General features: G+C 38.6%; 1 protein-coding gene across 5 annotated transcripts in view; it reads right to left on the bottom strand.

The window, feature by feature from the left end:
- Positions 1 to 15: 15 nt before the first annotated feature.
- The window catches only part of MTCL3 (MTCL family member 3), a 32,003-nt gene continuing 20,387 nt past the window's right edge, over positions 16 to 11,631 (bottom strand). The window contains exons 5-7 of one of the 5 annotated variants that reach the window (XM_066179216.1): positions 3,323 to 3,394; positions 1,541 to 2,716; positions 16 to 206 (exon numbers count right to left, since the gene is read on the bottom strand). In XM_066179216.1, coding sequence (XP_066035313.1) covers positions 96 to 206; positions 1,541 to 2,716; positions 3,323 to 3,394 — 1,359 coding nt within the window. In that variant the 3' untranslated portion in view covers positions 16 to 95. Of the gene's footprint in view, positions 207 to 745; positions 879 to 1,402; positions 2,717 to 3,322; positions 3,395 to 11,631 lie in introns of those variants that run through there. The other 4 variants (XM_066179217.1, XM_066179218.1, XM_066179219.1 and 1 more) reach the window with 4 other exon arrangements.

Genomic DNA, 11,631 nt, shown 5'->3' with positions numbered 1-11,631 from the left:
ACAGAAACTATGTCTCTTGCACTTCTTATCTTGGAGGGTGGACAAAATAAACAAACTGAAAATAACACTACAATGAACAGTAAATGATGAATGACTTACAGTACAAAAAACAGTGTAAAAAGGAAGACAAGTTTAAATATTGTTGTGTATGAAAGGGATGAAAATAATACAAGGATGAGAATAAGTAAAATGATAGGCTGGAACATCTGGGAAAGTAAATACAAAGACAAAGAGAACAGTCAGTTAATGGAATAGCAAGTCCAAAGTTTCAACAAAATAAATAGTGAATCAGTCTATGCTTGTGGAGGGACCAAGTGCCCATCTCCCATTTACTTCAGTAGGAGTTCTGCATGGTCAAGCCCTGAAATATCCAATTGTTAAACGTTCAACTGTTGTTATTTATTTAGAGAAAGTACTAATTAGCTCGTTTTAAATTTGTGTAAGTCCATGCAGCGCTCTGCCTTGAAGCTAATGGGAGCTCTACAAGCTCAAAACTACTGCTAGATCAGAAAGTGAGCATGCTAAATGCCATCTCTGTTTGATTTCATGCAATACATGTATAGTAATTGATTAGCTTTAAACTCACTGCGTCTGTGACTTTCTGATACAAGGAAACAAAAGACTAATTAGACAGCATAGGAATAAGAATAGCTTTCAGCTTCACCTGGCACCTACTTCAACTGTAAACTACCAAGACAGCACAAAGTAAATTAACACAACAAGAGACTTACAAAACATTGGAAAACTTCATTAGCAATAACATGATATGCCAACTATAGGATTGCATGATAAGATAACGGTAGGTAATTTTCATTTTTCATGGCAAAAGATCTTGAACCAGCAAGGAGTTTGCTCCCCAAAACCTCTCTGAAAAAATTCTGCACAAAAACAAACCACAACAAAGATGCTTGTTACTGCTGCATGCAAGCAGTGATTAACAGGCCTTCAACAAGATGCAATCTATTACAGCAATTACGATATTCACATTACTGTGTGGCTCTGTGACTCCATAAAGTAGATTTGCATGGTTTCTTTTGATCTGTGGTTTCCCATATTCTCTACAATTTTTGAAATTTAGTATTTCCTCCTGCTTAAAATTAATAAAATTTTCCTTTTATTCATTTATTAGGAACCCATCCACTAAGAAAACAACCATGTCCATTTATGAATCATGTTCATATGTACCAAAAATACTGTTTGCACTGCCTTTAGTGGCAATGAAGGCCCAACTCTGTCAAATGCAATTGCAAAGCCAGAAAGGAGTAAAATGCTCTACCTCCTAGAGCATAATTTTAATTTCCAGGAGACCATATGTCTTGGTTTAGATAAGACACCATATTAATTCACTGTTCACAAACAATGCTATTGGTAGAATATGTTTTCATATGGCCAAATGAGGATTTTAAGTAATATAAGAAACAGTGATTTTTGTCCACTGCCTAGAATAAAGAATTTTCTTTTTGTGCCATAAATCCAATTTGAGGTTTAATTTGCTTGGCAGAGCCTTTTTACCTGTAGGCCGTAATAAGTAAAAGTCTACCTGACTCACTGACAAAGGTTCATCTGCACTTCGATCGTCCGAAGACTTTGGAACTTCGAGCCTGTCGATGAAAGCCTGGAGCTCTTTCCTGAAGGCCTTCATCTGCGCATTGATCCGGTACAGCAGCTCGTGCTCACGTATTCTGCTGCCATCGTCCTCCTCGTCCATCAGCCCAAAGAGGTCCCCATTAGCTACATAAATTCTCGCCTCCGTGATGATGGTGCTCGTGTCGGAAATCAGACGGTCTATTGTCTTGCCCAGCCGCTCCGCCTCAGAGCGAATGTCCTTCATCTGCTGCCTGTCGGTGAAGCTTTTCTGCCACCCGGACGGCGTTGGATAAAAAGACCTGGTGGGTGTGAGGCACCGGATGTTGCGCACCTCCTCGGAGTCGCTCTCCCCGCCGATGGGGCCTTCCCTTTTGCGGTGAGGGGGGCGGGAATCGTCATCGCTCTCCTTTTTTCCCGCGTCACTTTCCGCATCGCTGTCCCTAGGGCTGCCGCGGATACCGAGGTGAGAGGCCAGGTCGTAGCGCTGCATGTTGGACATCAGGACTCTGTTCTCATACTGGAGCTGCATGACTTTACCACTCAGCTCGTTGATCTGCATCCTTGCAGCTTTTAGCTCCTCCTGTAACGCTTCCGTCTTGGCATTATCATGGTGCCTAGAGCTCTCGTGGGCCCCAGACTTGTACTTGTATTTGTTCAGCTCGGCTGTTATGCGTTTGTTTTGTTCTTCTAAATCAGCTACATTCCTCCTCAGCAATTCTGTTTCATCTTCTACGAGCTGCAAATGCTGTCGTAATTCTGACAGGGATTCATTCTGCTCTCCCAGGAGTGGGTTAGTCGTCCCTGAGAAATCATCTCCTCTTAAATCATCAAGCTCTGCTTTCAGTCCTCTGTTTTCTACTTCTAGTTCCACTATTTTCCTCCCGAGAATGTTAGCTTCCTCCTCCACAAGCCTCAATCGAAGCTTGAGCTCAGCTTCTCTTGTGGTAGGTGGCCCACCTGCTTCACCTTTTGGCAAGGGACTGTCCAAATCCCCATAAAATGATCTGTATTTTTGCAGCTCATGTTCAAATCTGTCCTTCTCTTTATCAATTTTAGCCATTTTCTTCCTCATCAAGGCTGCTTCTTCTTTGACAAACTGTAGCTGGCATTTCAGGTCTTCATTGTCATCCTTAGGAAAAGAATAAAACAGTATTTGAAGAAACTTGAAGTCAAACAGGAGACCTCCAGTGGATTGTCTTAACTTAGAAGATTAGCAATCACAGGTACGTGGCTTTAGATACTAAGATATTTTCCTGCAATATTTTTTTCATTGATCAATAAATTAAAAAGAGGGAAAAATACTATTTTACTTGTGACTAAAATTTGCAGTCTCCAGAAGTACCTTGAGGGGTGGGAAAAGGGGGACTGGTAAAAAACCTCATATTTTCTATGCCTGCAACATTATCAGACTTTACAGTGTAAAAAAATACTGAAGTCAGCAAAAATAGAGCCTATAAATCTTGTTTCATTGCTGCTGCCATTTACTTTGCCTAAAATACAGAGTAGGTGAAAGCTGGTGGGTTCTCTTGCAGCACCAAGTTTGTTCAGGTGGTCCTTGAGATTAGAGGTGTCTGACTGCAGATCTGGGTAAGAGCTCTTCCATTTCACAACATACAGAAAAACAAAGGGCAAAGCAAAAAGCCGGCCAAGTGCAAGTATGTAAACCACGTACCCCATTTCCATAGTTCCCTGAAGTCTCCACATAAGAATCAAGGCTACAGTTGCTGCAACATACCTCTGTTGGTGTCTGCTGTGACTTTTTTTCTGATTTTGGTAGGTCTTTGCTTCCTCTCCTTTTCAGTGATTGCTGCAATTACAACAAAAAGACATGCACTGAATTTTCTAAAGGTATACTAAAGATTTAGTATACCAATTATATATATCATTAATTTTAAAATATAGCAAATCAAATGCAACTATAAAGGAATTAATTTCTTGTCATTTTTCAGATACCAAATATAGAGGAAAGATGCCATTGCCCAAAAATGAAACTGCAATGGCACACAAATAAGGTTTTAGCTTAATCAGTCTGTTACCGTTTTTATTCAACACATTTTAAGACTAGCGCATTATGAACGTTTAATACACAACAAGGGTGGTAAGGAAACAGGCATCCCAAGTGCTAGCTTACAGATGGGAAAGCTGAGACAGGCAGTGAAACCCAGCTTGCCCATTCTATATTTCCTCTGGTGGGGCCAAGGCACTTTAAAAAAGCCTTAGTCTTAGACTTCATGGTAGGACAGCTACACAAAACAGTGTCACTGAGATCTGTAGCTGACTCCAGTGTACATCTACTAGCACACCTTTCTCTCTGTCCTACCTTCAGGCTTCAAGCTTGCAGTGTACTGCAGTCACACCTCCCTAGGTGTACACTGGGGACAAACTCACACATAGCTCTGGTCACAGCTTGCTCTGTTTTCAGATCATATTCGAGTAAATGCCATTTAAAACTGCTTGGACTACAAAGTTCTAAAGAGAAACAAATCATACCAGCTCAAGAACAGAAACACACAAAACAAACAAACACAGCTCTGCACAACCATATGAGTGAGATTTTTTGGTCTCCTCTTATCTGCTGTGTAGCCCAAGAGAGTAGACAAGAAACGCCTGCTTTCAGAGCAGGATGCACTGGGATTGAAGCCAGCTAGTGCATCCAGCAATAATGTTGGAGCTGCTGACAGCAGGAACTTTGTTATGGAAAAGCAGCAGCAGTGGAAAACAACTGCCACCATCCCACTGGCAACACTCAATACTGATCATCAAGAAAACAGCAGGAGACAGGCAAGTGAATGAGAGATTATGTTAATACATAACACCCCTCTTGCAGCTCTTCCCAGTTTTTGTGTTCCCCAGGTAAACTGTAGGTCCCAAGGCAGGACAGTGAAAAAACCAACACCATATCTCTCTGAGATTACTCTCGGATAGAAAAATCCTTTGAGAAACATACATTTTTCCTGCACCAGCTGGGGGAGAATCCAGCTCTATCTAAAAGCCATCCAGTTCCACAGACTGGGAATTAAAATACGTTCATAATCCTCAAGAAACAGAGTACAGTGAGTGGGTATGCAGCACATAACAATCCTGTGCACCATTTGCCTGCTGGTACTAATCATCCTCTTTCTTCTGCAAATCAACTCCATTAAAAATTCCTACACTCATGGACTGCTCACTCAAAAGGAAAAGTTAATGCCATAGAAACACTCACATGTAAATCAAATTTTTATGTCTCTTGCAGAAACATTGAATGCTCTCAGTAGACCAAACAATAAAACAAATCAAAGATCATAGCTGGATAGCTGTAAAACACAGGCTTCTAATGGAATCCAGAAAAGACATGAAAATAGTTCAATTATCTCATTTTTTCCTTTAAGCATAATCCCAGCAAAACTGGAATCCAGTCTACAAACAAAATACTTCTTTTCCAGAGTCACCACAAGTTATCCTGTTGTAGAAATGGTACATGGATTTTTGGAAGGGTTGTTATGTTGTTTTCTTTTAGAATTGGCAAGTTTATAAAGCCCTAAACTTTCAAAGGAGTAGGTTCCTTCTCTGTATCACCATTAATTATGCCACTGTGTATCACCACTTTGAAAAGACCCTTTTCAAATCAGTTTACACTGCAAACTTCTCCTTGCCCCATATTTATCATCCACTGATAATAATAATATCAAACAAACAAACAAATAAATACATAAGCTATAGTTAAACTATATTTTTGCATTTCTACCTAAATGCCTTTTGCACACCCCATTGAGCTCAGCTTCTCTCCAGAAATAATGAAGTTCTGGAATGCTGGGCTGAAACGTCTTTTGTACCCTACAACTTTTCAGAACATAAGAGACATAAGAAAAAGTACTTTTCTAGGTTTGATGTGAAACAAAACTCACCTGTTTTTCTCCTTTCTTGCTCTATATTTTTGGTGTTCCTTTTAGTAGTCAGGATAGCAACATTCTAGTTACAACAGTAGTTGTGGCTATGTAATGATTAGGCACTACTTTCTATTCTGCTCTACTGGAATTACAACCAACCCTCCAGAGTTTGTTTTGTTCACCAACAAAATCCCAGCATTTAGCAAAAATTTTATAGCAGAAACAATGAAGAACAGGCACAATTCAATTAGCAGGGTGATGTGGGTAAGCAGATTAGGCCAGCTGGAATTAGTATGATCTCTTTTCATATGAAAAATACCATGAGACAATTTCTGATCACTAGAGGTTAAGATCTCACACATCTCAGCTGACAGATAATACCCTCACAATCACAGTGTCCCACAACATGATGTCAGGGCACTGAGGCAATGGCAATATCAAGCTAAACAAAGAATGCCACAGATCAAGAAGTATATTCTGTTATAAATATTAAAATTTTGCTAGAAATATTATTTTTTTGCTATAAATACTAATTTTTGAGAGTTTCTTCCAGATGTGCATTTCACAATTTACAGTGGCTACTCTTTCTATTAATTTTCTCAAGCCTTGTACCACTGCAGTCTTCCAGTTCAATTTTCAACATGAAAATATTATTGCTGCTAATGAAATAAGCAATGAAATTCATTGCAGCAAATGGAAAAAGGAAAAAAAAAATGTTCAAAGTAACATTTGGCAGAACCAAAAAATAGCAACTCAGACTCCTGCACATAAATCTTCATACTAAACCAAGACTGAGCACTACTAAAATTGTCTGCACATTGCTTGTCACTAAAGGCCACCCCTGCCGCTTTCTCAACTGTAGCAAAAAATCTGTCCTTCATATGCTAGAATTGATTTTGAGAGTTTGTTGTGAAGGACAGTTTGTGGGCTCAGATAATTTTTTTTTCCATTTAATTAAAAAAAAAATCCTATTCAGAAATATCCACAGTCTAGATAAGGTTGCAGATAAGGTTTGTATTAGATGCAAACCGGATCACACACAAAAGGCAATTCTGTTGTGGTGCTTAGCAGCATTAATTCTCCAGTGACCTTCACTGGAGTTTATCCAATGTCTTGCTGGAGATGCTAAGCACTTCTCAAGATGGCATAATCCTTCTCTTGCCAGCCCTAAATTGCAAGCCAAATGTGCAGTCCTAGTATCACCTGTCATGCTCAGTGCTACTCAGGTAGAAAGAGACCTGAAATCTACTCTGAGAATAACACTATACAGACATAATAGCATCACACTCCATGGAGCAGGAAGGCTATAATATTATAATATTTAATATTCAAATTCTTCCTACCTGGTTCTAAGCTAAAATAAATATCTCAGCAAAGAATTAAGAATCCTTAAGCAAAACCTACCAAGATCTTTCAAGATGCTTAGGTTTCATTATTTCAAATCTGATCCAGACATATATTATCTAAAAATCATGATAGGTAACCTCAGGAGGAATTCCTGACACATCAAGGGATTTATGCATGCACAGGGGCCCCATAACAGCCTTTATCCCTCCTCAAAGAACAGGGCAAAGGGTGTGCAGCTCCTTGAATCTCCACAGCTACCACAAACCCCCTCATCTGCACAAAACTGTGCTCTACTTGGCTATGGTTAGCTGACTCCCAGCTGCTGTGAAACATCTGCAGGGCTTTCAACAGTCAGAATAAACCTAACACCATCTTTACAGTCTTGAAAAGCTGATGAATATTGAACAATTTTTGGGCTGCACAACTTGCCTCTGTGTGGCACAGAGTGACTATGACCCGGGAAATGTAAATTTGCCCTAAGCTTCTCTCTGCATTTTCCCATTAATCAATATGGTTGTGTAACTCATGGAGCTGGATCAAATCAGACACAAGACAGATTCTTCAGTTTTCTGCCACTGGGTCTAATATAGTAAAAACTAAATTGACAGTATCCATGTTGGCAAATTGAAAATTTATATTCCCCAACAAAAAAAAATAATCTCTGTTTTTAAAATATCTTCCTTATTATGCAACTCTTAGTGCAATTTGCCAGCTCAAGACCTAGGCTTTGTCTGTCATTAGGACAAGTACATAGAATGATACAATACTTCACTTCTTCCACCACCATTCAAGAGCAGAAGTCTTGAGTATTTCTGTATTCTACTTGCTTGCAAAATTAAGTCACAAATAAAAAAGCAGAGGATAACTGAGATGCAAAAAGCACAGCCTACCTGACCACAAAGCAAACACTAAGCATATCCCTATTAGCTGTACCAACACTCTCTTCATATTTAAACAGGTTTATTTCAAAAACACTGCTGAGGAGCAATACAAAATGGAAACAATCTTTACTACTTCACTAGAGAGAGAAAAATAGTTCTCATGTGGTTGAATGACTTCATATTGTAGAAGAGAAAAGAGAACTGACCTCCAATATTTGTATTATTTAATTTTATTTATTCAGCTATCACTTTCAGATCCTTAACCATTATTTATTTATCAATTAAATAAGAAAAAATATAAAGAAGGGAAAAATATATGCAATGCTTGCACTTTAAAGAAACCTTTTGCAGTTTGAACTAAAAGCACATTGTTAGAGCATATCACAGTAACTCGTGGTATAACTAGGTAAAAGCATTATCTGCAGTGCATAACTGAAGCCACATATTTAGGCTTGCATTACATTTGCTTCCTTCTTTTCCTTATTCAAAAAAAATGACAGAAAATGAAAGCTGCCTTTTCAAACCTTTCACTTACATCCAAATAGCCATCCAAACTAATACTTTGCTTTCTGTTATTACACACTCCTTTATCCACCAGGATATCACAAAACAGCGAAAGCAATTCCTCTGAGGAGGAAGAGGTCTTTAGCCATTTGAACCTTTCAAAACATGGAAGAGCTGGACAGGGTTATTTCCCCAATGTTAACCAAGTAGGCCTTGTTATAGATGCAGAAATCACAATAATCTTACACTTGGCTCCCTAATCCTGAAGTGCAAAAGATCTCAGAACATCATGAATACTTTGAAGTGCAAGTGCAGGAATAAGTTATTGTGCTGCATATTGATGCTAGTTAAACTCTTCCTAGGACTTCCTAAGTTGGTGTTTATTTGCCAGTTCTGCTGCTTGCCTGTTCTGATAGAAGAGATTTAGTGTTTTTGTCAGGGTTTGCACAATGCCTAGTATAATGCACTGCTCCAACCTTTATCTGGGACTGACAGCATGACAGACAGCATGTCAACACAGTTAAAACCACTACCACATAACAATAGCAATAATCACAGGCACAGATATGTATATGGCAATTATGAATGAAACACATAAGAGATTTCATCAAATGTAAAGTGGTTTTTCTCACACCTAGTACAACAGGTAGAGTTTTTCAGTCTTCTTAGAAGGACATGTCAGGAGACATTCCAAATAGATTTGCATAAGAATGGAAAAGCGCCAGCAACCAGATTAGGTTCATTGCCTTGGTTACACAAACATTAACCAAAGTGCAGTTACAATATCCCAACAAAAAAGATTTGTGTCATGAAAATGAAAAATAGTGAGAAGGAAAATAAGAATGATTCTGCATGTAGTGTGCACCTCTACACTGCTCACTGGAAATGTATAGAGAAGCCTGTTCTGCAAAGCTGTGGGCTGATGACACGTGTCCATTGGTGTTCATCCTCATTTGATACTCAAGAGTTACATTAAATGCACAGACAACACTTACAGACCCTCACATGGATTCACAGGGTGGGAAGCATCAGACACAGGCACATCCATGTGCATCTGTAGATGCACAGCAGAGAAAGGAGCTTTGAAACTCTCCCTCTGAGACTGTGCACTTCTGACAACTCCCAGTTACGGGAACATCTCACCAAAAAACCAGATTTTAGAGTTCATTTGAAAGGATGCAATAATTGAAGATGAATTCAGGTAGGAAAAATTCTGAAATCAGCATTTGCTCTTGAAGCCTTAACAGTGACCAGAAGATTTTCTGTTAACAGGGGAGATAAATACTGCTATTACTTCTCAGTAACCACTAATCTGTCCTCTGACTATAAGGAGTCTTCTGTTACTCTTGGTCTCTTCTTTTGTCTATGTTTACCTGGGGAAGCCCTTTTGTAAAGCTAACTCTTTGTAAATTGACTGAAAAATATTTTCTGTAATACAGAAAATATGGGGAAGTTTCATTTAAAACAGAGGATCAGACTCTGCAGTGCACTGAAGTTATGCCAGTGTGAACTAGCCACAAATTAAATACATTTTGATGAGCAGTTCATGTAAAGAAGGTGCTCTAGAAAAAATAAGCCATGGAGACTAAGAGCTGAAATAGAAGGAAGGTGCTTTATAAGTTTGGACAGCCCCACACCTACTTTTCTGACTCTGGTACCAGTCTGATCTGACATAACCTAAGCCTACATCCAATACTTTCCCTGATATTTCAACAATGCAAAGATGGAGATGAGGGGAGGGAGGATATTCCAGCCCTGGTTAAAGGAGAGTGTCCAGCTGCTTCACTAACTTCAAGAAGTTCATAAGACCCGTCACTGGATCCCCATATCCTGTACTACTAAATAATGACTCCTCCCCCTCACTGAAACTTGCTCAGGTTCTTATAGGAAATGCTTATTCCCAGCAAGGGAAGGGGCTGTGACTCTTATGCTGCCATAAAACTTTAACGTAGAGGTTGACCTAAAACTATTCTTTAAATGTTCCCTTTGCTAGAAATGTGAAAATCTCATTCTGAAAAGAAGCTTGACAGTCTTCTGCTCATTATAAATATTTGATCACTAGAATGTATTTTTAATTAGCTATCATGAACAAATATTTGACTCTTCAGCATTTATCATAAATGTCACTGAACCAGCAAATCACCTGCAAATTAATACCACAGCAGCCCTAATGAGGTTATGCAAGAATCAATTCTAGGTCCTACTCTAATTAACTTTTTTTCTTGCTCACTGGAAAGAAGATCCATAAAATAATATTGGATAAAGATTGCAGGGTAAAGGTTGGTGAAACACTAAATACTGAAAAGGAAGATCACTGATACAAATCAGTATCAAATTTGTGCAATAAAATAATATCAGTTTTTATATTACTAAATATGAAGACACAAATGTAAGAACAAGGAGCAAAAGCTATGCTAAGACAATAGGAGAACATCCTAGAGAATAGAGAAGATCTATTTAAAAGCCACATCTCTGAAAAAAACCTGCAGGGTCACAGAAAATGATCACCTGAAATTATATGATGTACAATTATGTGACCAAAAGGTTTATTATTATGGGATGTAGATATCAAAATTGAGGTTCACTGCACAGTAACTAGAAATGATGTGTCTCTCCACAGAATCAAACCAGCCTCAGAAAAATGGAAAAATTCACTTCCAAGTAGTGCCCATCTTTCTCCTTTGAGAATTCCTAACCTAGGTTAAATGCTCAACTTTTACATGGCTAAATGATGTCAATCCTAAGCATGAAGATTTTAACCAAAGGAAAAAACAAACACCAAAACATTGATGCCGGACTCTTGAATTTAGCAAGGCAGAAAGAATGTTTCCTGTCTGGTAATTAACTTTCAAGAAATTCAGATGGGAAGGGAGGTGCAAATTTTCACCTGTTCCTGGGACAGTTTAGGAACAGTTGTGGTAGACTGTTATCAGCTGTCAATTTTTTAACACACACAAGCACCCTTTTCTGAAAAGTAGGCACCAGTTTGAATAAAATAGCTGGGGTACTTTATGACCTGCGTTATTCAGAAGACCAGACTGGTTTATTACATAAGACAGTTCTGCCCTCATAATTTTGGAACACATGAAACTCGACCAAAATTAGGGAACTGAGCAACAATACTCCTAGAAGCACATCACAAGAAAAATAAACCTTTGAGTGAATCTATATATATCAGCAAGGCAATATTCCAGTTCAAAAGTCTCTCTGGAGGACTGTTTCTGGTACTTCTAATTAATCATTCGATCAGAGATTTAAACTGCTAGCATCTGTAAATTTAAAAAAAGTTTAGACCAGCCTGTAATTTAAAAGACTGACGGTAATCAGGGCAGTTGGATGTCATCATCAGTCATGCTTTGCAGGGATGTAGAGTCCTCTCATTATGGACAACACGGATGGAAACAGATGCATGGGAAATACCTTTGAAATGCCAGTATTCATCT

Source organism: Chamaea fasciata, unplaced genomic scaffold (genome assembly GCF_029207755.1).
Source record: "Chamaea fasciata isolate MVZ Bird 193981 ecotype frontalis unplaced genomic scaffold, bChaFas1.0.hap1 SCAF_3, whole genome shotgun sequence".
Classification (NCBI taxonomy): Eukaryota; Metazoa; Chordata; class Aves; order Passeriformes; family Sylviidae; genus Chamaea; species Chamaea fasciata.
This window is presented reverse-complemented; position numbering and strand designations above follow the sequence as displayed.